Source organism: Penicillium hispanicum (genome assembly GCF_028827665.1).
Source record: "Penicillium hispanicum strain IBT 35686 chromosome Unknown utg000004l_segment0_segment0, whole genome shotgun sequence".
In the NCBI taxonomy this organism is placed as follows: Eukaryota; Fungi; Ascomycota; class Eurotiomycetes; order Eurotiales; family Aspergillaceae; genus Penicillium; species Penicillium hispanicum.
The window spans coordinates 3,697,027-3,722,456 of record NW_026623196.1 but is presented as its reverse complement, the minus strand read 5'-3'; the positions used below and the strand labels follow the sequence as shown (position 1 = coordinate 3,722,456).

At 50.9% G+C, this 25,430-nt stretch overlaps 14 protein-coding genes across 14 annotated transcripts; 6 read left to right on the top strand and 8 right to left on the bottom strand.

Annotated features, from left to right (window-relative positions):
- Positions 1-531: 531 nt before the first annotated feature.
- N7459_005154 (imidazoleglycerol-phosphate synthase) lies at positions 532-2,316 on the bottom strand (the record flags this gene model as incomplete). The annotated part of the gene is made up of 3 exons (XM_056944338.1): positions 532-621; positions 683-2,122; positions 2,194-2,316. 3 exons carry the CDS (start codon positions 2,314-2,316, stop codon positions 532-534), a joined length of 1,653 nt encoding a protein of 550 aa, XP_056801221.1.
- A 617-nt stretch (positions 2,317-2,933) lies between these two features.
- On the bottom strand, positions 2,934-4,327 carry N7459_005153 (deoxycytidine monophosphate deaminase; the record flags this gene model as incomplete). The annotated part of the gene is made up of 7 exons (XM_056944337.1): positions 2,934-3,098; positions 3,149-3,198; positions 3,300-3,432; positions 3,484-3,536; positions 3,589-3,845; positions 3,906-4,251; positions 4,306-4,327. 7 exons carry the CDS (start codon positions 4,325-4,327, stop codon positions 2,934-2,936), a joined length of 1,026 nt encoding a protein of 341 aa, XP_056801220.1.
- Positions 4,328-4,557: 230 nt separating this feature from the next.
- N7459_005152 (putative autophagy ubiquitin-activating enzyme ApgG) lies at positions 4,558-6,973 on the top strand (the record flags this gene model as incomplete). The annotated part of the gene is made up of 7 exons (XM_056944336.1): positions 4,558-4,748; positions 4,804-4,912; positions 4,963-5,693; positions 5,752-5,896; positions 5,958-6,425; positions 6,479-6,841; positions 6,893-6,973. 7 exons carry the CDS (start codon positions 4,558-4,560, stop codon positions 6,971-6,973), a joined length of 2,088 nt encoding a protein of 695 aa, XP_056801219.1.
- Positions 6,974-7,113: 140 nt separating this feature from the next.
- On the bottom strand, positions 7,114-8,195 carry N7459_005151 (uncharacterized protein; the record flags this gene model as incomplete). The annotated part of the gene is made up of 3 exons (XM_056944335.1): positions 7,114-7,281; positions 7,338-7,961; positions 8,022-8,195. The coding sequence occupies 3 exons, from the start codon at positions 8,193-8,195 to the stop codon at positions 7,114-7,116; spliced, it is 966 nt and encodes a 321-aa protein (XP_056801218.1).
- A 269-nt stretch (positions 8,196-8,464) lies between these two features.
- N7459_005150 (uncharacterized protein) lies at positions 8,465-10,125 on the bottom strand (the record flags this gene model as incomplete). The annotated part of the gene is made up of 3 exons (XM_056944334.1): positions 8,465-9,694; positions 9,753-10,043; positions 10,093-10,125. 3 exons carry the CDS (start codon positions 10,123-10,125, stop codon positions 8,465-8,467), a joined length of 1,554 nt encoding a protein of 517 aa, XP_056801217.1.
- A 207-nt stretch (positions 10,126-10,332) lies between these two features.
- N7459_005149 (OST3/OST6 family protein) lies at positions 10,333-11,512 on the top strand (the record flags this gene model as incomplete). Its single annotated transcript, XM_056944333.1, has 4 exons — positions 10,333-10,683; positions 10,744-10,841; positions 10,905-11,260; positions 11,331-11,512. The coding sequence occupies 4 exons, from the start codon at positions 10,333-10,335 to the stop codon at positions 11,510-11,512; spliced, it is 987 nt and encodes a 328-aa protein (XP_056801216.1).
- Positions 11,513-11,991: 479 nt separating this feature from the next.
- Positions 11,992-13,647, top strand: N7459_005148 (oligosaccharide translocation protein RFT1; the record flags this gene model as incomplete). Its single annotated transcript, XM_056944332.1, has 2 exons — positions 11,992-12,740; positions 12,795-13,647. 2 exons carry the CDS (start codon positions 11,992-11,994, stop codon positions 13,645-13,647), a joined length of 1,602 nt encoding a protein of 533 aa, XP_056801215.1.
- Positions 13,648-13,804: 157 nt separating this feature from the next.
- dbp3 (RNA-dependent ATPase DBP3) lies at positions 13,805-15,399 on the bottom strand (the record flags this gene model as incomplete). Its single annotated transcript, XM_056944331.1, has 2 exons — positions 13,805-13,961; positions 14,024-15,399. The coding sequence occupies 2 exons, from the start codon at positions 15,397-15,399 to the stop codon at positions 13,805-13,807; spliced, it is 1,533 nt and encodes a 510-aa protein (XP_056801214.1).
- Positions 15,400-15,801: 402 nt separating this feature from the next.
- On the bottom strand, positions 15,802-17,902 carry N7459_005146 (replication factor A subunit protein RFA1; the record flags this gene model as incomplete). The annotated part of the gene is made up of 6 exons (XM_056944330.1): positions 15,802-15,895; positions 15,950-16,848; positions 16,905-17,439; positions 17,492-17,585; positions 17,636-17,787; positions 17,859-17,902. 6 exons carry the CDS (start codon positions 17,900-17,902, stop codon positions 15,802-15,804), a joined length of 1,818 nt encoding a protein of 605 aa, XP_056801213.1.
- Positions 17,903-18,259: 357 nt separating this feature from the next.
- N7459_005145 (ubiquitin-specific protease UBP14) lies at positions 18,260-20,865 on the top strand (the record flags this gene model as incomplete). Its single annotated transcript, XM_056944329.1, has 6 exons — positions 18,260-18,287; positions 18,345-18,412; positions 18,468-18,608; positions 18,664-18,937; positions 18,994-20,662; positions 20,721-20,865. The coding sequence occupies 6 exons, from the start codon at positions 18,260-18,262 to the stop codon at positions 20,863-20,865; spliced, it is 2,325 nt and encodes a 774-aa protein (XP_056801212.1).
- A 507-nt stretch (positions 20,866-21,372) lies between these two features.
- On the top strand, positions 21,373-21,735 carry N7459_005144 (uncharacterized protein; the record flags this gene model as incomplete). The annotated part of the gene is made up of 3 exons (XM_056944328.1): positions 21,373-21,411; positions 21,475-21,494; positions 21,552-21,735. 3 exons carry the CDS (start codon positions 21,373-21,375, stop codon positions 21,733-21,735), a joined length of 243 nt encoding a protein of 80 aa, XP_056801211.1.
- On the bottom strand, positions 21,725-22,919 carry N7459_005143 (S-methyl-5-thioribose-1-phosphate isomerase; the record flags this gene model as incomplete). Its single annotated transcript, XM_056944327.1, has 2 exons — positions 21,725-22,343; positions 22,396-22,919. 2 exons carry the CDS (start codon positions 22,917-22,919, stop codon positions 21,725-21,727), a joined length of 1,143 nt encoding a protein of 380 aa, XP_056801210.1.
- Positions 22,920-23,528: 609 nt separating this feature from the next.
- Positions 23,529-23,887, bottom strand: N7459_005142 (U4/U6-U5 snRNP complex subunit LSM6; the record flags this gene model as incomplete). The annotated part of the gene is made up of 2 exons (XM_056944326.1): positions 23,529-23,551; positions 23,617-23,887. 2 exons carry the CDS (start codon positions 23,885-23,887, stop codon positions 23,529-23,531), a joined length of 294 nt encoding a protein of 97 aa, XP_056801209.1.
- A 273-nt stretch (positions 23,888-24,160) lies between these two features.
- On the top strand, positions 24,161-25,360 carry N7459_005141 (small ubiquitin-related modifier domain-containing protein; the record flags this gene model as incomplete). The annotated part of the gene is made up of 1 exon (XM_056944325.1): positions 24,161-25,360. One exon carries the CDS (start codon positions 24,161-24,163, stop codon positions 25,358-25,360), a length of 1,200 nt encoding a protein of 399 aa, XP_056801208.1.
- Between the last annotated feature and the right edge of the window lie 70 nt (positions 25,361-25,430).

The window sequence follows — 25,430 nt, the reverse complement described above, 5'->3', positions numbered from 1 at the left end:
AAGGGACCCGTCCTGTTGTTTCGCAGAGCCACCTCCGTCACCTGTTAGTCAGACCACTGGTCTGGTCTCGCCGCGGTATGACCTGATGTTGTCAATGAATGAGCAGAGACTGGTGTTCACAAGGCGTGGATTGAGCTGTGTCAAACCACGATGCGAGGAGAGGTTGGGGTTGTTGAGAAGTTGTCGGGAGGCCGGAGAGGGGAGAGGTGAAGAGAGGAGGAAATGAGGTGGCCGGTGGCGACCGCGGAAAAGTCAGACGATACCGCCCAGCACACCGCCTACCAATGAGGGCTGCGAGGGGCACTTGCCGCAAAGGGAAATATTGCTTGGCCTGACTCATCCATGGATCCATGGATGTAGTAGCCCTCCAGGGCTGGCTACCTACCTAGGTACCTAGGTAGCACCGTCTACAATGTGGATGTATGGCTAGGCAGTAGGGAGGGGTAATTGTATGGACCATCATATCTATTTTTTAAAATATCTAGAGAAAGAATCATGAGGGAGAACAAAGAAATTTCAACTTTCAAACCTTTAGATCTCCGCCTCAAACTGCCGCACCAGGAAGCCCTCAGCTTGGAGGTGGTTCTTCACTTGGCTCACTGTAAATTCTCCACGGTGAAACTATTCCTGGGAATCAGTAACTATCATTCACAATGCATATTGTGGGTTGAGTCAAACATACCATGCCAGCTCCCAATGCCGCATCGGTGGTGGTCTTGTTAAAGACCTCGGCGAAATGACCAGGTATCCCAGCCCCGCTGGAAGCAATCACGGGGATCTTGATGGCAGCCTTGACATCGTTGATCAACTCCAGGTCAAAGCCACTGTTGCTGCCATCCTTGTCAATGCAGTTCAAGAGTATCTCCCCAGCCCCCATGGCCTCCACGGCTTGCACTAGTTGCCGTACATCCACGTCCCGAGTTTCCCGGCCACCCTTGACAGTGCACTGATACCAGCAGAAATCTTGACCGGCCACATTGGGATGAGCGGTCTTGATGGTGTGGTGGGTGGTGTCCTCAGGTCGATCAACGTACACGCGCTTGGGATCGACGCTCACCACCACGGCTTGTTTGCCATATGCCTGGGAGATAGTCTCGATGGCGGTAGTACCACTCAACTTCTTGCCAGCCTGGTAGTAGTCCTCAGCAGCGAAGACGGCATCCGAGCCGATGCTGACCTTGTCTGCACCGGATTTGAAATACATCGTCGCCACGTCCAGAGCGGACACATGAGTACCATCGGTATCGACAGTGTCCTTGATACCACCACCAATGGTCAAGGGCACAAAAACGGTCTCAGATGCTCTTCGTAATATCTCAAGCATAGGGGTGTCCGCCAATGGACAGTTTCGGAAAGAAGTGATGTTCAAGAAAGTGACCTCGTCCGCTCCTTGCTCATAATATTTCTTGGCCATGTCCACAGGCTTGCCCAAGTTTCGGACCTGGCCACCAGCATCCACTCCACTCTTCTCACGGACATCATATTGATCACCCTTGGTGACGACAAGATCACCGGAGTCGTTTGTCCGCACGTCCAGACAGGCAATGACGCGGCGAGTCAGTCCGTCTTGCTTGCCAGCAACCAGTTCTTGCGAGAGCGATTGGAATTGATCGCCGTTCAAGAAAGCTCGAAGCACCCGAAGACCTGCGACTCCACTCTTCTCTGGGTGGAATTGTGTGCCAAAAACGTTTCCTCGACTAACCGCGCCGATAAACTCCTCATCCCCGTACGTCGCCGTAGCGACGGACCAGCCATTCTCCTCAAGAACACCCGGTTTGTAGGGAGCCGCGTAGGAGTGTACATAATAGTATTTGCTTGTCGGCCTCAAGCCATAGAAGCTCTGATCCTTCGATGCAGATCCAGTGTTCATCGCAGAATTCCATCCAATGTGTGGTACGCTCTTGGTTGCGTCGTCGAACTTTTGAATGCGCATGGGAATCACACCCAAACCTGGGACACTAACATCCTCCTCGGATCCTTCAAACAAGGCCTGGACACCAACACAAATACCCATAAATGGCTTCCCCGAATCAATGTGCTGTCGAATTGGACCCAGAAAACCGCCTTTGTCGAGTTGCGACAGACAATGACCAAAGTGACCAACGCCTGGAAGAATCAGTTTCTAAAATCAGAAATGTCAGCAATGGTACAGCACTGGGGATAGACCAGATACCAGCTCTCAGGATGACACACATCAGCATTCTTGACATCTTCCGGCGATTTAATCCATTCCACATCGTATCCGACCTGGTTGATCGCATTGACCAGGGAGCGGATATTCCCCGCAACGTAGTCTAAAAGGTGAACAGTCGGCATTGCTGAAAGCTTGATACAGCAAGAAAGACCACCGACTTTAGCAGGTAGAAGGAGAAAGGGGAATTGAGATCAAAGCTGGAGGAGAAACTCGGAGTCATGGCGAGCCCCTCCAAAATTGGCCGGCTGAGTCATGGCTCTTTTTCTGCCCGCAGAATCCACGACCCGCAGCATATGCAACACTCCACCTACTTTCTGCGGTATTTACTCACATGGAAGTATGAACTAGGTATGCTCAGTGCTAGGATGCTACCAGCTATATAGCATGAAGATTCGAAACCAATCTCTATGGCAATCAATCATTCTTGGGAGCTGGGCTCTTATGTCTCGGCTCATGGTCATGCCAGTCATGGCATAGGCCAGCTCTGCGTGGAATTGGCATAGGAGATACTCTGCCTCGCTTGATTGTCCTCTGTTTTCTATGATCAGATCGTGTATTTCCGCTGTTCATAATGCTAAAAGGAAAAATCTCTCTTCGCTGATGAGCGGGGTGAAATGCCGTTCTCTTTTCGCTTTTTCCCAGTGGGATGTCCAAGTAAGCGGTCGAGTGACAACCTTAGAAGGACAGGCGAAGCACGCTTTCCGTAGTTCCAACCGGTGATTATGACGCGGAAGAGAGCTTACTCGAACCGTTGTTTGTCTTGTTGGCTGATTGCAAATATATGAGTCCATTCGACGGCTGAGGTAGGTGTTAGCACGACACTATCCAGCCAGAGAGTCAGACGGGACTTTACCGGACTGAACTGCCGTAGGCGCACACCGGCGGCTTCAAGAATAGCAGCACTCTAAGCACGAATGTTAGTGACGTCTTATTGGAGCAGCCGTGGTGGCTTACTTCACTGTCCATGTTGTATCCTTGCGAGTAAACAACTTCCGAAATTCCAACTTGAGTAATTTTGACGGTACAGGTCAAACAAGGACACCTGGAGTCGGTGATGAGCATTTGGCATAGTATTTGGACTTTGAACTTATATTGCAAAACATACGTATCGCAATAGAGAATTGCTCCTTCTCGGATACGCTCTCTGCCAGCCTCCAACAACGCATTTTCCTCGGCATGAAGGCAAAGACAGGTGGAGAGCCCAACACCACCACCGTCTCCACGATTACAACGAGGACCTAGTAAAAGTTCAGTTGGGTAAATCCGAAACAATAAAGAAGGTAACATACATCCACCCTCGTTACAATTTGGGAGATGCCGGGGAGTTCCATTATAGCCTGTGCTGATGACCCGACGTTCTCGAACAAGCACACAACCTACTCTTCGCTTCATACAGTTGCTTCTCTGCGCAGCAAGAGAGGCAAGCTGCATAAAATATTGGTCCCAGTTCGGCCTCAGCCGTTGTTCATCCGCTAGATCGAGCTTTTGGAGGGCTTCATGAAATTCATCCAGCGATGAGGACGAGTTAAATAGACGAACTTGAGCTCTATCAGTGAGGTAGACACGGCCGATATCCTTCTCGTATAGATTGCGGTCGTTCCACAAGACAAACTTCTCGAGGTCTGGGGGGTCAAGTTGTCTTCGCCAACACCTATATCATACCAGAACAGGATGAGCCCATGAAATCAGGTTGTGCAGCTGGGCAACGAACCGGTCCGAAAATCGCTTCCACCGGAGGCTGACAGGAGCATCCACGCTCACTAGAAGGAAAAAGGGGCGCAAGGTAAATTTGTCAAGAGTGCCTCCGTCTGCAATATCCGTTGTCACCCAACGTTCTTGCCATCTTTTCGTCACGAAATCTAGAAGCAAGTCGGCAGAGTCGAACACGAACTCCGATTGCGGCTCGCCGTTTTTCTTGACCTCTGAAGCCTGGAGCCGTAGATCGTCGTCCGGTTCGTCGGCAAGATGGTACACAGGTTTGCTAGCTAGCTCTAGGAGCTGAAATCCTTGATGCTGGATCAGGTACTCCGCAATGGCATGTTTGCCAGCACAAATGCCTTAAGCGATCGAGGTTAGTCCATGTGATGAGGCGAAATCGTAGAGCCGCTGACCTCCGCATAAGCCGATAAGCATTCTTGAAATGAGAGGGTGAGAGGTTGGGGCGGGAAAAGAGCGGTTTCCACGCGGACCAAAAAGCGATCACGCGTTGGGCACGCGGCGGGCCTCCCATATTTCTTTTGGCGGTTCGCGCTCTTCGGGATTACATCACATCAGCCTCCCCACTTCCCCCTCGTCCCTTATCTACAGTACATCTGGAGACACCCCGTCGCAAGCAACCAGACCAGGGTTGCTCTGCGCTCATAATGCAGTACACGCCGTTTGCATCCGATATTGAACTGCCGTTCTACACGGCTCTCGCCTCGCATAAGATCAACCATGACAGGCTGAGTGATTCCGCCCGTTCGGTGCTCGGTCTCTACGAGATACGCCCCACAGACCCCGAGAATGCTTCCTGTCGGATGCAAATCCATGGAAACGCGCTTGCTGTTCATGAGTAAGTCGACCATATTATCATGTTCCAGGATCGACATACTGATATGGCCTGGTAGAGCACCGGCGGGATTCTACCGTGCCGAGGGTATGATCAAAAATGTGAACACCATCGAGGATTACCGCAACATGGATAAGTCCCAAATGATTCAGCAGAGCGGCAGGACGGTACGGAGCATAATCCTATGATTTGAGAATGATGCTAATTCCGATTTCAGATCTGGGATGCTATCAACGATGGCACCATCTATTCCTGCCCGTCTCTGCTGTCATCATTTATCATCCTGTCATTCGCAGACCTCAAGAAGTACAAGTTCTACTACTGGTTTGCGTTTCCCGCGCTGCATTCAGATCCGTCATGGGTCCCTGTGACATCGATTGCTTCTTCGCCGAAGTCCGGAGAAAGCAAAGATATTGACACACTCCAGGGCGAGCACTTGTCATCAGGTGAAAGTACTACCCTTGTCGAGGCAGTACAAACATGGAGTTACGGCGTTGACAGCCGCCAAAGAGGGTTCTTCTTGGCCCGCAAACAGCGCAGGGGCTCCGGCGATCCCACCCGTCCTACCTGGCAAATCGGATCACTATCAGAATACGAAAATGGCTTCTTCGCCGGTGCCGCTCTCCAGGATCGCTATATTTGCTTCGCAGACCCGTCCAACTATGAGCATGCCCCAGGTTGGGTGTTGCGGAACCTACTAGTGGTCGTGAAGCAGCGATGGAAGCTTGACCAGGTGCAGATTCTTCGCTATCGCGACGTGCAATCTAGGCGCGACCAGGGCCGCAGTGTTGTTATCCGGCTGGAGTCAAGGTCTGCAGTAGTCCCCAGTGGGGTGAAGCCCCAGCAAACTCAAAGCCAATTACCAAAGATCACGGGCTGGGAGCGCAACCCGGCTGGAAAACTTGCAGGGAGGATTGTCAACTTAACGGAGTACATGGATCCCACGAGGTACGGTTTATTGCTCCGAGAAGCTTAATATCCTTGCGTACTGATCTCATCCATGCAGACTGGCCGATCAATCGGTCGACCTGAATCTTAAACTCATGAAATGGCGGATCAGCCCGACGTTGAATCTTGACAAAATCAAGCAAACTAAATGCCTCTTGCTTGGGGCTGGAACACTAGGGAGCTATGTTGCTCGAAATCTACTGGTATGTACAGTCGCAGGTCACGATCAGCTTTGATTTCGAAGGTCGCTAATCATGATTCCAGGGCTGGGGTGTAAGAAAAATTACGTTTGTCGACAAAGGCACTGTGTCCTTCTCCAATCCTGTTCGACAACCCCTCTTCAACTTCGCGGATTGTTTGAACGGCGGAGCGCCAAAAGCAACGCGAGCTTCCCAGGCCCTGACCGAGATCTACCCGGGGGTTCAAACGGAAGGCCATCAGATCTCCGTACCTATGGCAGGCCATCCCATCGTAGATGAGGCCTCGACACGAGCAGACTTTGAAGCTCTTGAGGCGTTAATCGACGAACATGATGTCATATTTCTACTCATGGACACTCGAGAGTCACGATGGTTGCCCACAGTCATGGGAAAGGCGAAAGGGAAAATCGTGATGAATGCAGCCCTAGGATTTGACTCCTTCGTCGTGATGCGCCACGGCCTCACGGGGGCTGGGGATGAACTGGCAGATCTAGGTTGCTATTTCTGCAACGACGTCGTGGCACCGGCAAATGTAAGATCTGGCCACCAACGATCATCTTTGGCACGAAGCTGACCAATCAATAGTCTATCAAGGACCAAACCCTGGATCAACAGTGTACCGTCACTCGCCCTGGAGTTGCTGCTATCGCCTCAGCACTTCTTGTTGAATTACTCGTGTCTATTCTGCAGCATCCACAGGGCGCTTCTGCACCGGCACCCTTGACACGCAACGACGAACGCGGGGATCATCCTCTAGGGCTTGTGCCCCACCAAATCCGTGGTTTCCTCTCCACATTCGAGAATATCACCGTCACTGGCAAGAGCTACACCTGCTGCAGCGCTTGTTCTGAAAAGGTGACAGGAGCATATGAAGACCACGGTTGGGATTTCGTCCGCAAAGCTCTCAACGAGTCGGGGTATGTGGAGGAATTGAGCGGGCTCAAGGAGGTATGCAGACGCTCCTCTTATCGTATTCCCGTGACCCTGACAGTTATCTAGGTTCAGGCGAAAGCCGAAGCAGCATTGGCCGACGTTGAATGGGATGAGGCATCAGACAATGAAGAGATGGAGATGGTATAGTGCGAACCGGGTACGCATATATGGGCCGAGTTTCTTGGAGGTTTCATGGTCTGCGGTCCAGACCAATAAAGAACGCTTCTTTGGATTCCTAACAACCGATTTAGCTGTTGATCAACGCGATCAGTTATGGAGGGGTCAGATCATACACTGCGAGATGACTCGGGTTTGAGGCGATGAACCTTCTGGAACAAGTCCTTCAGTTGGTTCTCCAGTTCCTTATCCTCTGCCCCTTGGTAGAATTTGCAGACAAAATGCCCACCGGTCTTGAGGACATCCGAGCTAAAGCGTAAGGCGGCATTGCACAAGTCCTACATCGAGGTTAGCCCGGATATTTGATGGACCAACAAGTGACAAGAGCTCATACCATGCTGCCGACGTGATCCCTGAAACTGTTTCCACTAGTGTTCATCATCCTGTTATAAGGATTACTTAGACTTCGCTTCCAGAAACCAGATGTCTGATGCCAGGGAGCAGACATATCACTGAGTACCACATCCACCGTTCTTTTCAATATTGCGTCGCCTTTATCTCCATTGACGCTTTTGTCGCTCGGGTCTGTTTGGGCCGGATCCATAGCAAGCTCGGGCTCTAACAAACTGTGGGCGGCGGTATCATCCAAGCTATCAAGCTGACGAGGTCTGCCTCTCCGTGGGCTGCGTAGCCACTCCTGGATATACTCCTGGATCTCAGTTGCCAGAAAGTTGCCCTGTATGGTTGAAACTCCTTTTGGTGGTTGTGCAGGAATGATGTCGACGCCGAGAACTCGACCGTTTGGCTGGGTACGGCTCACAGCCACCTTGTTATAATTAACATTTGGTTTTGTAGAGATGAGTTCGCCGAACATACTTGTGACCATGATCCTGGCGCATACCCCTAAGGAAGGAAAGGGGAACAGATCAGCTTGAGTTCCTTCGAATGCGGCAACAAGCATGCATACCAAATCAACAATTGTTTGCCCACGCTTGAAAATACGATATTTTTCATCAATCTATATGCCAAAACATATGTCAGATATAACTCCATGGATTTGGGCGCTGGGATATGGTACCTGTAAGAGCTTGAAAGCAGCCCGGCTTTTCAAGCCTTGGACAGCCGCCTCTCGTGTGAACTGATCTTTGTGTTGACGGGCTTGCCAGCGTTTTGATGAGGATGACCGAATCTGGCCAAGAAACCCAAGGCCGCAGGCTCCCCTTGAGGGCCGTATCGAGGGAAGCACGAACATGACGTTCTATAACTATGTAGAGAAAAAGGTGACTGGGTCGATCTCCGCGGTGGAAATTTGGGGGTTCTGCCGGCAAAAAGCTAGGCGTCCGCTCGGGCATATCTCACTCCTGGAAGTCTACATTCGATGGTAACCATTATGATTGGCTAGAATTATGAATGTAGATCTAGAATACATCGGATAGCACGCACCATGCCATGTTCACCTATCATAGGTAACTAGAATTACAATTTCTTGCGGGAACAAGGAGAATATGCATTCATTCTTTTCTAGACTCGCTTGCGATCTCGCTTCAGCGGTGAGAATCCTCCAAATCCCAGATTTCGAGGCTTGCCAGTCAGTGGCCCGGATTGTTGTGTGGTTGCAAGCACCGAGCTTCGACCCGCTCCAAGGGGAAGTTTGCGGCCCGGCTTCCTAATCTCAAGCATGTCCTCCTCGTCCTCGTCTTCAAACAAATTCCGATCTCGCTGAGCCCCGAGTTTACGTTTCTTGGGTTTGGACTGTCCTTGCTCGACTATAGAGTCTTCGAGGTCATCAGGATCCCGGAGAGGTACTTTGGTATCTGGTCGGCTGGCAGGTTTCTTCAGCTCATTTGCGAGTCCCGACGTAGCAGGCTTTCCTTCCCGCGCCTTTGGCTTCGGCTTCGACAATTTAGCTGGTGGATTCCGCACAGATGCGGGTAGATCGTCTGGAGACAATCCACTGCCAACCGATTCATTGGCGACACGAGCCTTGCCCAATGATGTACTGTCACCTTTCATTGCCTCGTTGATTTCATCTTCATCCACTTCCGATAAGATTGGAGAATCCATTGGAGCGCCCGTGCGGTTCAGAAATGGAGTGATAGAAAATGCTGATTTGTCGCCCGGCAAGGCGGACTGTCTCTTGACTTTCTCTTGCACTCGAACTGCCCCGGGCGTTGCGATGGTGACACCGCTGTGGTAATCTGCACTGGGACCAGGACGCTGGAGGGGAACCGCTCGAGATTGTGATTCAGAACCATCACCGTCGCTGCTCTTAACATTGCTTCGCCGCTGTTGCAGGTCATGCTGGGCCTCCTGTAGCTTGTCTTTCGTCGTTCGCAGCTGCTTTCGCAAGGATTCAATTTTGCCTTCCAGAGATTCCCTCTGGCTGTTCCATCCCTCATTTTGTTGCCGGCTATCCCGTTCGTATTGTTGGTTCGCTCGTAATTCTCTCGCGAGAGTGGCCTGTAGTTCTTCAACCTTGGTGGAAAGTTTGTTGATTTCGGCAGCCTGTTGAGAGCTTTTGGCACGAGTACGCTCGTGGGAGTTCTTTTCATTCTCGATCTGAACCTCTAAGGAATTCAGCTGTCGCTCCATCTCATGCTTCTCAGCAACTAATGCCTGCTGAGAGGAATTCTGGGTCTTGAGTCGTTCAACTTCAGCTCTGAGACTGGAAACTTCTCGTGACAGGTGAACCTTCTCGGAAAGGAGATTATTGTTGGCAGCGGAGTTATCACTGAGTGTTGAGATCTCGCTCTGTAACTGTTCAGCCGACGGCGCATACAAAGGGAATCACTCGAGAACTGGTGCCCACCTTTAGCTTTTTGATCTCGTGTGCTGAGCTCTGCACCTGTGATTCAAGGCGATCGATCTCCTGGCACGCTTCATCCAATTGAACGAGTGTCTCAGAGTCGGCATGGGTAAATCCAAAAAGCTGCTCGTTGACTTGCTCTAGTTGTGATTGTAGGGCGTCGCTTTCCAGTTGAAGAAACAGATGTTCCATGCGCCTCACTCGATCTCTCTCAGCATCAAGGAGACGCGCCGACTCGGCAATGGTCTTTTCATACTCCTTCTCGAGATGTACTGTTTTCATGGACATTTCGTACTGATCAACTCGTTAGGTATGGTTATATGGGAAAAGTTTGCACACTCACATCGCACATCGAAGCTTCTGCAAGTTCTGCCATGGTAAATATCGATCTGGGCAGCGCTGTGTAGCAGAAAGGAAGCGCTGCCGACACTGCAGAAGGGTGGCGATCGCGATGCTCGGCGAACGCGTCTGTTTGGGGCGGGGCGGCACTTACGTAATGGGGACACCTTTCACTCCAGTCCTGGGGTTCCTATACTTGCACTTCGTTACGAAGAGAGCTTATCCTCCACTGTGTCATGCCAAAATGAAGCCCTGGACCACTCTCTTCCTATGCTTCTCAATCATTTCCGGCGTTCTCGCCGCAAAGCCCAAGCCCTCGGTCGACACGTTTGAGAAATACCAAGCGCTCTCCCGTTCAGGTCCGGTTGATCTGAACAGTGCCGCTTTCGAGGAATTGACGACCGCACCTCGAGACTACTATGCTGCCGTCATCTTGACGGCAAGGGACGCCAGATTTGGGTGTATTATGTGCCGTGAATTTGATCCGGAATGGGACTTGATCTCTCGCAGCTGGAACAAAGGCGACAAGCTTGACGACTTGAAAGTGGTGTTCGGAACTCTGGATTTTGATCAAGGCAAGGCAGTGTTCCAAAAGGTGCAATCCACTTGAAACTTCAGCCACTTTTCAACTATTGCTGACGCAGAGTAAAACTAGTTCATGCTTCAAACTGCGCCTGTTCTTCTTCTTTTCCCTCCCACCGTTGGGCCTTACGCTAAATTGGATACCGCGCCTCAGAGGTTTGACTTCACAGGGTAAGTCAGAAGCTGATATCTCGATGCTATGACCGGCCTCTTACAAGCGTACCACATTCCTAGCCCTCTCTCCGCCGACCAGCTCTATTCCTGGATTACTCGTCACTTGCCCGATGGTCCCAAGCCTCCTTTGGTCCGTCCCGTCAATTATATGCGCATCGTCTCGGCCATTACAGTTCTGATGGGTGCCGTGACTCTCTTCACGGTTCTCTCACCCTATTTGATGCCCATTATCCAGAATCGGAACATCTGGGCTGCAGCCAGCTTGATTGCCATCCTGCTGTTCACTAGTGGTCAGATGTTCAATCATATCCGAAAAGCCCCCTACATGGTTGGTGATGGCAAGGGTGGCATCACTTACTTTGCTGGGGGGTTCCAGAATCAGTTTGGTATGGAAACGCAGATCGTGGCTGCAATCTGTAAGTGATACCCTCGTGTCCTGTGCGCCTCATCTCAATTCCTTGTTGCTAAAACCAATCTTCTCCACAGATGCTGTCCTGTCCTTTGCAACTATTGCGCTTGCACTGAAGGTCCCTCGTATGGAAGACGTCAAGGGACAACAATTGGCGGTGATGATCTGGGCCGGTGTTCTCTTTGGCACATACAGTCTCCTGCTCAGTGTTTTTAAGAACAAGAACGGTGGCTACCCCTTCTACCTGCCTCCGTTCTAAGTCTTGTCCGGAATTCTCGCAACTATTTTTAGGAAAGAGAGAGCCTCACAGGCAGCGGTGCCAGCACGTTCCAAAACAGATGGAGGGGGCATGCTAAAATGGGCAATACTTTCAAGAGGAGGGGATCTGATGACCCATGTTGTTCCCATGCGCCCTGCGGCTGGCGACATCTTGTATTCCACTGTACACTCGTAGATCAATGAGCAGCATTTTCCTCCCGCTCCTATTGAATGGTATGAAGTAGCCATGTAACGTTAGGTCACTATAACTACTGGACTTCTTACCTGCCTAGCCGAGTTGGAACCTTCCAACCTTGGAAGGGATGTAGGTCCGACCAAGTCTGACTACGTAATCGCCGAGGCGGCTAGCTCCTGCCCGGGCTAGGCACTAGTCCTTATCGGCCAGAACATTTGGACACCTTGGATCTTGCAGGCGCCCAAAGATCCATAGTTTGACATCTCTTCGAAGGCAAATATATCATGCCGCTATCCAGCGAAGCCCCGATGGGCAATGTGCTGGCTTCGTCTACCACAGGCACAACATTCCTGATCCTGATCCAATTGGCGTCAAGGACATTTACGTTCGCCTCCAATCAACTGATATTACGAACGCTGTCGCCCATTATCCTAGGAATTGCAGCTCAACTAGAGCTATACCAAGTCTCGATCTTGTATTTTGCAAGGGAGAGCATACGTCTGGCCATCCAGCGACAACCATTGGCTCCGGTCCCGTCTTCATCCAGCAGCAAATCTGCCAGCAAAGCAGCGACCTCTCAGGACGGGCAATCAGTTGCGTCACAGTCAATTGTGAACGTGTCTTATCTGAGCATCTTTATCGGTGTTCCCACCGCAGTTGTGTTCACAATGCTTTACCAACGCTTTGCGCCAGTACAAGCGTCTGACACCCCATTTTTCAGTACCAGCGTGGTCCTCACAGGCCTGGCATCGCTCCTCGAACTCAGCATTGAACCCTTCTTTGCCGTAATTCAACAGCGTATGTGGTACGAGAAGCGTGCGGCAGTTGAATTGCCAGCGGCATTTCTCAAAAGCCTTGCAACATGCTCTTCCTTCCTCTATGCTTCTCGTGCCAATCAGGATGTTGGTGCTTTGCCCTTTGCACTCGGTCATCTGAGCTATGCAATCACTCTCATTTGCGGCTATTGTATTCTTTTGCTTCCAGGCGTAAATGGGAGACAGTTCTCATTTCTTCTCACACGTATACGATCCAGGTGTGTCCTAACCATCGGGTCCGCTTACCAACTAATATGGCTAACCGTCTCTAGCCTTGCATCCGAATATATTCTAGGTCGCTTCTCCCGTCGACTTACATCGCTTGCGGCGAGTGTATTCTTTCAGTCTTTGGTAAAACACCTTCTCACACAGGGGGATTCCATGATTCTTGCCGCCTTGTCTAGCTTAGAGGATCAAGGAATTTACTCTTTGGCATCGAATTACGGTGGGCTCATTGCCCGGATCATCTTCCAACCCCTCGAGGAAAGCAGTAGGAATCTTTTCTCCGTTCTTCTCAGTCCTGATGAGAATGGCAAGCGAAATAAAACGCACCTACGCACTGCTAAGAGTCATCTGATTGAGATTCTCCGGGCCTATCAGTTGTTATCGACTCTCATTTTTCCTCTGGGCCCGGTTATGGTCCCACAAATCCTCCAGATTTTGGGTGGTCGTCAATGGGCTTCAGCGAAAGTCGGGGATTTGCTGGCTCTCTATTGTTACTATATCCCATTCTTGGCATTCAACGGAATCACCGAGGCATTTGTGGCCTCAGCAGCTAATCCGAAAGAGATCCGGAGACAAACAGCCTGGATGGGAGCTTTCTCCACCTGTTATGCTTTAGCGGCCTACATGTTCCTGGAAGTAGGGTCCATGGGTGCCTATGGACTAGTCCTGGCTAACATTGTCAATATGGCGGTCCGAACTCTGTGGAGCTACATGTTCATCCGATCATATTTCCGCCAGCACGAAGATGGTCTGACTGTCCATGAAGTCCTCATTGAGCCTGCCAGCTACATTCTTGCGGTGGTCGCCATCGCCATAATGGCCACTCAGGGCCTATCAGAGCCAGGCCACGGAATTCTCGTGGCCACGGCATTTAGCGGAATCTATGGCCTTGCGCTGTAAGTCACATTGAACGCCTTTTTATTCATCTCAAAAGATCCCTAACAGAACCATAGGGTCTATGTGGAACGACAATACATAATGGGACAAGTGACGAGAGTGCGTCAAATCGTATCCTCCCGCAGAAAGGGAGTGAAGTCGGAATAGCCATCTTCGAATTTTAATCATCGAATGTAATCTTAGTCGCCTTTTTGTCGGTACCGATATCCTTGTAGAATGCGCCATATGCGTCGTGCTGCTTCTTCTTCACTGTGGTTCCGAATTTCAAGAGATCCTCGGGCACATCTTGGTTGGCAGCCTTGAGGACGTTGATCAATCTGCACAGGATCAGCACTGCTATGAGATGTCTCCGAAGGAGTATGAACTGGAAGCTACTTACCCGCCCGAAAGTGCCTTATCTTGCTCGGTGAAGAAGGTGACGGCATTGCCGTTGGCACCAGCTCGCCCCGTGCGTCCAATACGGTGCACGTAGTCCTCTACCGTGAGGGGAAAGGTGACATTGATCACCAACATAACAGCAGGGATATCCAAGCCACGAGCAGCCACATCAGTGGCAACAAGAACCGTGGCCTTGCCGGATTTGAAAGCATCCAAGTTCCGGAATCGTTCGGACTGGTTCAAATCACCGTGGATTCCAGCGACCTTGAAACCCTTGTTCTGAATGAGTCTTTCCACTCGCATGGCCTCTTTCTTGTACAAACAGAACACCAGGACCTTTTCAGGCGAAGATCCTTTCTGGGAACGGTTGAGTAACTGAATGAGCCGGTTTTCCTTATCCCGCCCATCCATCACCTCGACAACTTGCTTGATCCTCGTGTTTGCACGAGGGTCCGCAGAAGGATCTCCACCGATGGTTACCGTGACCGGGGAGTTCATGAATGTCGCCGCCAGCTCCCGAACGGACTTGGGCCATGTAGCGGTGAACATGACAGTCTGTCTGCGAGAGACCGGCATAGGTTCGATGATGTCCTTGATGTCCTGCTCAAATCCCTTGTCCAGCATGCGGTCGGCCTCGTCAAGGACAAGGTACTTGACCTTGCTCAGGTTCACAGAGCCATCATTCTGGAGATCCTTCAAGCGCCCAGGAGTGGCGACGACAATGGCAGCCGTCTTGAGGGCTGCGCGTTGCTCATCCTTACTCACACCGCCGTAGATACAAGTCACGCCAGCCTTCGCCATGTGGGCGAATTTGACAAGCTGGTCATAAATCTGCATCGCAAGTTCGCGCGTGGGTGAAATGATCACAGTGCTCGGGTGGTATGGCTTGTTGCTCTTCTTGGAATCAATCAGCTTTTTGAGGCATGGCAGACCGAAGCCGAGCGTTTTTCCACTGCCGGTTTCCGCAATACCAATCACATCACGACCAGCGAAAAGGAGGGGCCAGGTAGCTGCTTGGATCGGTGTCGGGGCAGGGAACGACTTCAGTGGAGCGTACAGGTCGCTGTCGCAGGCGGGCAGATAGTCAAACGAGATGATAGGGCGGAACTTAGGGGCGTCGGTGGAAGGATCAGTGAACTTAATGCTCTTCTCCTCGAGGAACTGATCGATCTGGGACTGGGGGAGATCGGCAAGGGCAGAAGCCTGGGTATAGACAGTCTGATCGGCGGATGTGCTGTCGTTCTCCGAAACAGTCTTCTTCTCTTTCTTCTCTTTCTTTTCCTTTTTCTCCTTCTTTTCTTTGCGGGGCTTGTCCGACTTGGATTTTTTCTTCGGCTGGAGCTCAGCCGGCTCTGAATGGTGGCTTCGCTTCCCCATGGTGTTGTTGTTTGTGAAGGACGCGACGATTCACAATGCGATTGACGAGTCCGGGGTCCGGGAAAAAAAAAATTAAAAGATCAAAAAGTAAATTGCCGCCCTCCACCGCCCAGGAGATCTGAGCTTATCTTCCCAAAGTGGTATTTGCTAATGCCGATCTCGGATCTAGAACCATGGGACCCCAGAGGGGCAAAGAAGCACTACTAGTAGTAAAATGAGCAGTGCTCAGTTGTAATATGCAATTCAGATACAAATTGGATATCTGTTCTACATGTCGTAGCAGCAGCAGCCTCTGCAAGTTCTTAAACAGTAACGAAAAGACAAAAATATGGATCATAATCATAGCATCCAGCACGCATTGAACCGGTCATGGACAAGCAGGCATCACTTTTGGTCGATCATCTAGTCCATGTTGTACTTGCTAATGATATCAGCAAGACGGGAAGCTTCTTCTGAGAAATTGATTCCCTTCGCCGATGACACCTGGTATCTGACTCTACACAAAAAGTCAGTTAGGGCTTTTCAAACAGTCCAGAATCTTGCTACTTACCGTTGATTATCACCAAAAGTGTCAATCTTAGCTCTGCATCGGAAGCTCCAGGTTCGGCAGTTGGCTTCCTGGAACACTTCGTTGAAGGCATCGTTGTTATCTTCACGAAGCTGCATGAGTTCATTGGCCGACGTTCCCATGATCAGACGTCCCGTGTCATCAAAACAACTGAGCCAAAGCTGACCTGTATGGTCGCTCACACTGATCGGCATAATGAAGCGATATTCTGGCCTAGGATGGGTCTTGTCGCACATCTCACAACGCCACTGACCGGGGTCCAGTTCCGTCACCTTCTTGTTGCAGCCTTCAGAAAGACAGGCAGGGTAGCACCAAGTGGAATCCTGCCGGATGTAGACCACTGTCGCCTTCAGGGAGAAGTAATCGACTTGGTCAGACATACCGAGCTGTTCCTCCCGAACTTGAGCAACAGTCTTGAATTGATCCGGTCGCATGCCAGAGTTGGTTGCATTGGACAGAGAAGCATGAGAATTGAACACCTCGGTTCGACCCTGTGCATCATACCAACCCTTAAGGCGGTGGGCTTCACCAATATCAGGGTCCACAGTCATCGAGCCAGAACTCAACAGGCTCAGACTTCGCCCACCAAAGTCAGAGACCTTAACCCCCTTGAAAGCAACAACAGACTCGGGTGCGACACTGAAGTTGTTCGCGGTAGCACCCCAGATAGTCAAACGAACTGAAAACCCGGTGTTGTCTACCAAGCTAAGCTCACGCTTGTCATAGGGTTTGCCTGTTCCCTTGGACACAATCTGAGATGTTTCACCGACCTCCTTGAGTACGCCAATCACATCAGTGGTTGTGTCCTTTTCCACTGTTTGCAGGTCCCCAATAGTGGTGAAGTTGAAGCGGATCTGAGGCACATCGTCTTGGTCCTCCGCCTGTTATCCAAAGTAAGTCGCCCATCGGCAGTGAGTTTCATAGACTATGTCCTTACCTTCTCAACCACGGTGTCCCTCTCGAATGTGAGCTCGTAGTCATTGTTGAGATTTGTGAATTGCTTCTTGGCAATCTGAACACGACAGGGACTAGAGATATAGTAGACGCTGCCCTCCTGGAAAAGGTCATAGAGCATCTCACACTGATCATTGAATCCAGTCGCCCGGATTTCTCCACTGTCATCCAGAAGATTGACACTGAACAGTTTTCCTTCTCCGTTCTTGTTGTGCCAGGTCTTGACGTTTGACTTGCTTGTGCAGCGAGCTTTAATGGTCCATTTGTTGGAGTACGGAGAGATGGCCGCAATAGGATGGATGGCGGCGTGAGCAGATGAAGATGGTCCTCGCATCGGTGGTGCTCGTGTGGGCTGCTGTGGTGCTGCGCCTTGGACCTTGGAGCCATAGAATCCATTGCTGGAGATGGTCGTAGGTTGGGGTTCCTCTTCCGCCTTGATCTCCAGAGGTTTGGGCTCTCCAATCTTCTCAGCCTCGCCCAATTCCTTCAAGACCTCCAGCTCTAGGATGATCAAGATCCTATAAAATATCAGTATACTAAAAAGAACAAAACACTGTCAAGAATACTAACTTCTTTCCCTTGACGGAATTGGCTTGGAATGATTTCAATCGAACAAAGCATCCCTTTCGGAGGGAGCCATCAGTAACGACATGGTTCATCTCTTCTTATATGGTAAGCAGAGTAACGGGGTTCAACGAAGCTAATCCAACGTACGAGTGGCAAGCATGGTCTGGACATAGTTGGCAATGTCACTGAACACAGCCCGGTAGCGCTCTGGATGACCCGGCTGAGGTGGCAGTGGCTTAACCTGAACACACTGAACGATCGGTTCACGGACCGGGGGCTTGGTGTCGTCGAAAATGGCGCTAATCAGCATATCATCAGTTATTACCTGGGCCACAGAAAATCATCGCCCGTTTCCAATATGAATACTGACCTAAGAGCCCCGACGGTAACCTGAGAAGCTGCATCTGAAGCCATAGTGATTGTCTCGGAGGAAATCCACGGAGCTAAGAGGCCGCGGATAATTCGCAGCTGGAGCTGGAGTGGGAAGGATGGGAGACCCGCGACGCGTGAGCCAGGAAATAACGCGTAAAGTGGCTTCCACGTGATCACAGCACCTTAGGCAGTTACCCCACGTCATTAGATAAGCAGGAGCCCCACCAGCACGCCGATTGGAAGCTCTTCTCTCGTCTTGTGCCCTTGCTTAGCCTGCCATTTCCTTGCTCTGTTGCCCGGCCTCGGTTGTGTTTTGTGTGCTCTCCTTTCTACCTCCTCTCTGCTCATTTATTCGGCTTGCATTCGCAATCTTTGTGGGTCCTCCTGCGCTCAAGGAAAATGGCTTGTATCCATTCAGGTGCTTCAGGTTGGTGAGAGGAGGGGTTGCAGAGCTGCACTCGAAGAGACTTACTAACCAGAGCAGACCTCAGTCCGCCAGGCCCCTCTCAGGCTGTTTACCGAGAGGATTGCACGCAATGCTTTGACTCCATCGTATGCTATTTTCAACCCGTCGCGTGTAATTTGTCTAATTTTATCTGTCTACAAGGATAACGACTCTGGCTTGAACGTGTGCCTCCATTGCTTTAATGGAGGCTGCACCGGGGATAGAGACCATGCTCTACTTCATTACCAGCGCTTTGGCCACTCATTGGCCTTGAACATTCGAAGGACTCCAAAGAAGATTCAGGTAAGGCTTGAGCTTCTCCAGAATGACGTCAATCTGTTTCCTCACGCAAAAACAGCGCGATGAGCCTCCACCGAAAATTTCCAAGCTTGCGATTGCCGCCGAGACAGAGGAGGATCGATATGAAATTGCGACCTCGGTCATATGCTATTCGTGCGTTCAACAAGACGTGGACAAGACAAGTGGCAAGTTGCCCGCGGTGATCGACGGTGTCATGACCGCGATGACATTTTCAAAGAGGGAGGAAGTCAAAGCTTGGGAGCAGGAATTTGTCCCTTGCGAACATACTCTGTGCTTGGCTCAACAAGAAGTCGAAAACTCGGAATCTAAAGGTATGCGCACTCTTTGGGCACAGACCTTTCAACAGAAATGCTCATACTCTATGCAGATTCCAGCCAGTGCTCAACGTGTGACTTGAAGGAGAATCTCTGGATTTGTTTAGAATGTGGAAACATCGGCTGTGGACGAAGCCAGTTCGGTGGCACTAAGGGGAATTCACATGCTCTAGCTCACGCGGAGTCATCATCACACGGAGTGGCCGTCAAACTGGGCTCCATTACGGCAGAGGGATCAGCTGATGTCTATTGCTATAAGTGCAATGAGGAACGCACAGATCCTGAACTTGCGAAACATCTTGCACACTGGGGGATTTACCTGGCAGGGCGTGAAAAAACTGAGAAGAGCTTAATGGAGATGCAGGTTGAACACAACCTCCAATGGGAGTTCTCCATGACAACTGAAGATGGCCGTGAGCTCACACCGGTATTCGGGCCTGGCTTCACTGGTCTGGCCAATCTTGGAAATAGTTGTTATCTGTCCAGTGTTGTGCAGTGCATCTTCTCGACGCCGGCGTTCCAGAATCGCTACTATCATCCCACTGAAGAGCCGCCACTTTCTCAAAATCCTGCACAGGATCTTGAGACGCAATTGAGAAAGCTTGCGGATGGTCTACTATCTGGTCGCTATTCACAACCTGATTCTCGTGTGATTGCGACCCCGGAAACACCAGAAGTGCCTCACCAGAAAGGGCTAGCACCGGCCATGTTTAAGTACCTGATCGGACAGGGCCATGAGGAGTTTGCGACAATGAGACAGCAGGATGCATTCGAATTTCTTTTGCATGTGTTCAAATCCGTCAGTCTATCCAAGCACCCCGACGGCCAGGTGAACCCCGTTCAACACTTCCGGTTCGAAGTGGAGCAGCGTCTTCAATGCTTGAGCTGTAAAAAGGTTCGATACAAGGTGGACGAGCAGGATAACATCTCTGTCGCAGTGCCTGCACGTCGTGTCCCTGGCGAGGCTAGTCAGTTCGAGCCTGTGACTTTGTCAGAATGCTTGGACATCTTCACAGCGGAGGAAGTTGTTGAACTTAGCTGTCCTGCCTGTGATAGCCGCGATGGGTTTTCAAAACGTTCATCCTTTAAGACACTACCGCAGGAGCTGGCTGTGAACGCACGTCGTTTCGAACTAGTCAACTGGGTTCCCACAAAACTAGACATCCCCGTGATCGTGGACGATGAGCCACTCGACTTTGGCTGCTACTTAGCTGGCGAGCACGATGTCAACGAAGAGATTCTGCCCGATGTCGAAGAGACCGTTACCTTTGAAGCTAACCCTGGAGTTCTTGACCAGCTTTTGAGCATGGGATTCCCGGCTCCGAGGTGTGAAAAGGCCCTCTATGCGACTGGAAATTCGGACCCTGACGCAGCCATGAATTGGTTGTTTGCTCATATGGACGACCCGGATATCGACGAGCCACTTGTCCTGACTAAATCAAGCGGCAGGTCCAATAATACTGAGCAGGATGAGACAAAGATTGCGCAGCTGGGCGAGATGGGGATCGAGGCTGCTAGTGCTCGGCGAGCATTGGCTGCAACTGATGGCGACGTCAACCGAGCGCTGGACTGGGTGTTCAGTCACCCCGATGCTGGGCTGGAAGATGAGACCCAAGATAACGACGGTCAGACTCAACATGGTCCATCTGGCTTTGACGGCCTACCCGCGCGATATCAATTACGCTCCATCGTCTGCCATAAAGGCACATCTGTTCATGCAGGGTAAGTTATTTTAGTAGTCTTCTCAAGATTCTCGTAACAGCACTAACCCCTCTGTCAGACATTACGTGGCTTTCATTCGGAAAACATTTCCGAACCAGGACGGATTGTCCTGGGTGATGTTCAACGATGAAAAGGTCGTGAAATTCGAGGATATCGACCAAATGAAGAAGACCGCTTACATGTACTTCTTCACTCGACTCTAGATGTGCCTATCGCATGGCTTTGTTTTCACCAGGCTCTAGCCATGCGTTCCTGGTCCATCATGTATCTGATACTAGAAGCGGCGCTTTGACGAACATCATTTCTTATCCGTAAACATGGTTGTTTCTATAGAAATTAAAATCGCATTCTGTGGCAATGGTCTGACACAAGTTTGGGATACATAATACGTAGCATATATTCCAAGCAATGCGTCGGTGAGTTCAATCCGAAATTTTGTCGACCTCACGAAACGTAGATTGTATAAAACTACCTAAAGATGACGCAAAAGCTGGGGTTCAGATCGAACACAAGTTTTGGGGCCTACAGAGAGCTACAGAGGAATATGTATGAGTGGTACATATACCAGTTACGCATACTATTCGCCCTTGCAGCCCGGAAGAAGCGGCACCCGAAAAGCGGGGCTCTCCTCACATTTCCCCGCTGGCGCGCATCAGACACTACAGACTACCGCAATTCATTGCTGACGAGCTCGATCCAATCAATCCGCCATGCCACAGTCTAGCGCAGATGATTTTGATATCTCCAAGGTATGTATGATGACCCAGCAGGTGCTATGCTAGCTCTACCCGGGAGTCTACTAACGCGGGCAGGCGTTGGCCGATCTCGCGAAGTATGTCATAAAAACCCGCGTTAACGGTACGGGTTGCTATCTAACACTATATCTCAGGGGTGAACAAACGGCAACGGCCCTGGAAAACCATCTCAACTCCTTGGAGGGTAAAGTTGACGAGCTACTTGCCTTCTTCGAGGGGCAAGATAAGTCACAGAGCGATGCGAACGCAAGCACCCAGGACCGAGACCCCAAGGAAAACCACGAAGAGAAAGTCAAGCCCGAGGAGCCTAAGCGTTGAATAATTTGGCCATGTCGAATTGACCGTCGGGGCCCTTCTCTGCCACCCCAACCTCAGTGATGATTCCGTCGATCAGAGCCGCAGGAGTGATATCGAATGCGGGGTTCCAGACGCCAATCCCTGGCGCCGCGATGCGAACAGCATCCAGAGTTACGCTGCCCGAAGCCTCAGTTCCTTCGCGGGGCCCCTTGATACTGGTCACTTCAGATGCCGGGCGCTGCTCGATGACGATGTCATTTCCTGATTTTGTGGCCAAGTCGATGGTCGTGAGTGGGGCTGCGACGAGGAACTTGACACCATGATGCTTTGCCAGTACGGACAAACCATATGTGCCGATCTTGTTGGCTGTATCTCCATTGGCTGCGACTCTGTCGGCTCCGACCACGATTGCGTTCACACCCGCCTTCGCATCCGCAAGCAAGGCCGCGGCCATGGAGTCGGTGATCAAGGTGGCGGGAATGTTATCATGGACCAATTCAAAAGCTGTTAGGCGAGAGCCTTGGTTGTAAGGTCTCGTTTCGGTGCAGTAGGCATGTCGTAGTACGTTCTTTGATGCCAGCGAGCGAATCACCCCCAATGCGGTACCGTAGCCAGAAGTGGCCAGTGAGCTGTACTCCTGTTAGAACGATTTCTATTAGGTCTGTCCAAATCAACTCTTACCCAGTGTTGCAGTGTGTTAGAACAGCGACAGAGGATGAGCCAGGCTTCGCCGCACGAGCCACGATCCATTCGGCTCCGTTGTGTCCAATGCGCTGGTTATCTTCAAGATCCTTACCCAGCATCTCCTCGGCCGCGTGGAGGAATACGTTCACAACTTCTTGACCAGTGACTCCCGACTTCTTTGCCTGTGTGGTCACCAAGGTTTCCAGCTTGCGCGCAGCATCACTGAGGTTGACGGCAGTGGGACGGCTCGTCACCAGATAGTCGAGTTTCTTCACGATAAGTTGGCGGGTCTCCTCGGGCGCCTTGGGGATGTTTCCTGCTACACCCAGCGCATGCAACTCGACTGAGAGGGCCAGCATTGCGACAATGGCAATGGCTGGTGCCCCGCGGACCTTCATGTCCTTGATGGCATGCCAGCCATCTTCTGCGGTGCGGATGGGAATATACTTTTCGAGGAAAGGCAATTGCAGTTGATCCAGGATCTCCAGGTGACCCTGGGTGTACTTGATGGCCTGCAACATCTTCACGGACAGATGTGAGGAGAGAATGATGGCTTGTTTTACTTTTGTCTCTTCTGGCTCTTGCGCGAGATTTGGAAGTTCGGTTGCCACTTGGGCATCGTAGGCTTACCTAACCAGCCCGCCTTTCGTGGCGGGTATCGCTTTTATTCGCAATACGCCCACTGTATATGGCAATGGGCATTTCCTTCTGGTTGTTAGTGTTTCAAGGAGGAATAGACAGTTTTTACGATTACGATTAGGAAGTGCCCCGTGAATCAAGTCCTGGTTCATCTCATTTCATCCTGCGTCGTGACTTTTGAAGTAGAATAACAATCGCGCATTACATGCAGCAAAATGCACTCGGGGTTCTGCTTCTGTAAACCAATACCCAAGGGAATTACCACACCGCATGCCACAAGCACCATATATCGGACCGGGGGGTGTGAGAGAGATGGAGTTGGCGCAGAGAGCGAGGGAAGTAGTCGAAGGAACAAGCCGATCCGGAATTCGAAGCTGGAGGACATAATGGACCAGGAAAAAACATCTGGTCAAGCTATGCCATACAGCGTCCTAGCCATGGATCTTTTGGGCCATCCCGCACGGGGTGAGAAGCAGAACAACTGAACCAGATCAGCTCGCAGAGATGTAGAGAACTATGTATATTGTAAGCAGGAGGCCCTAGTGGAACCAAGGGAATGGAAAGATAGGGTGGACCGACCGTTGTTTCCTCTAACAAAAGCATCGCCATAATTACGGCGAAGCTTCCCATTCACGAATTCTTCGGTCTTCTCGAGGGCGATGTTCATGTAACCGTCAACCGATTGAAGTTCGCCTGCGGAGATCAGCAAGGAGGCGACGAAGGATTTAGAATTGAGTGTGTTACCCTTGTAGACAACACCAGAATTTAGTTTCACGATCACCGGAGCCCCAATGATCTCGCTGAGAAAGGCCGAAGGGTCCTTTCCTTCTGAGGATGAGCCGTTCTCCATATTGCTCTCTGGTCAAGCTCACGAGAGAGCAGAAACAAGATTGACTGCAGACATACTGTTAGCAGCGATCACGGAGAGATGAAGCGATAGTGGCCATACTTGGTGCAGTCGAAGGAGAGGTCTGAAAGGCGGTCCTTGACGTTTGCGCTGGTTCGCAGATAAGCCAGACTCTCCGAAGGCGGTGAGCGCGGGGGAGCTTCGCCCAGCGTTCTCATCTATTGGCGCTTCTCAACTCTGTTTCTCTCAGTCCTCCATCTCATATTTATTGACCCAATGAAATCCTTTTTCAACAAGCCCAAGTGGGCAGCCACACAAGATGATTCACAGGGAGATACTGGGTCTGAATTCTACCGCCGGTCCGAACAAACCTACTCTGATATCGTCGCTGCGAGTCGCGAAGCGCACAAGAAGCCGAAGACCGAGGCCGAGTCTCCTCAGAAGACCACATCAAAACATGCGCGGCACATTAAGAGGCCTCGTCTTTCTGATGAAACAGACGAGAAAGATATAGCCATCACGCAAACTCCTCTACACGCAGAAGATCGCAAATCTTCCCCTCGCCCGCCAGATAGTCCAATTGTGCTGGAAAGAGCTGGGCACGGCTCGGAAGAACAACCCAACTCATTTCCTATCGGCACTTCAGACAGTCCCTCGATGAATACTCCTTCCAAAAATCTCCTTGGTCGTTCTGTTCCCTCCCCATTGTCGCAATCGACGAATCGAAACATGCCGACTCAGAAATCAGCGCTGGGAGACAGCGAACGAGAAACAACGGAAGAGAATACTCCCAATCGCTCTAGTGTCACCTCCAAGCCCCAGTCCATACCCCCTAACCCCCCGGCAAATGACCCAGTCGTGCAGATCCTTATAACCTCTGAAATCCCCAACACAAAGCCGCTCCTTGTCCAACGAAAAATGACTCAATCGCTCCGAGAAGTGCGGATGGAATGGTGCAGGCGCCAAGGATTTACTACGGGCGAGCAGGCGTCAGTTCATCTCACATGGAAAGGACGGCGACTGTTCGATGTCACAACTTGCAGAAGCCTGGGAATCAAAGTGGAGTCCTCCAATTCATTTTCGGGTATGGACGATGACCTTGACGCAGCAAATCAAGAATTGCGCATTCATATGGAGGCTGTCACCGAAAACCCTATCCTGCTCAACCGGGATGGCTCTTCTACCCATGGAGAAGACCAGCCATCTCCCGCTCCACCAAGCCCTGGAAATCAGCAGAATGAACCGATGAAGTTGATACTTCGAAGTCCAGGCTTAGATGACTTGAAGATTAAAGCGAGGCCCAAGACGATAGTCTCCAAACTCTTATCAGCCTTTCGAGATAAACACGCCATCGCTGCTGAAGATGAAGTGTCTCTCATATTTGATGGAGATCGCTTGGATCCCGATACTTGCCTTGGTGATTATGATATCGACGATCTCGACATGCTGGACGTTCAGGTGAAGTCGAGCACGTAGGGCTGTGTGCGAGATTCCTCGCCTCCAAGTTCAATAGCAGAGTGCTCCTCACGTAGAGACTCCTGCATAG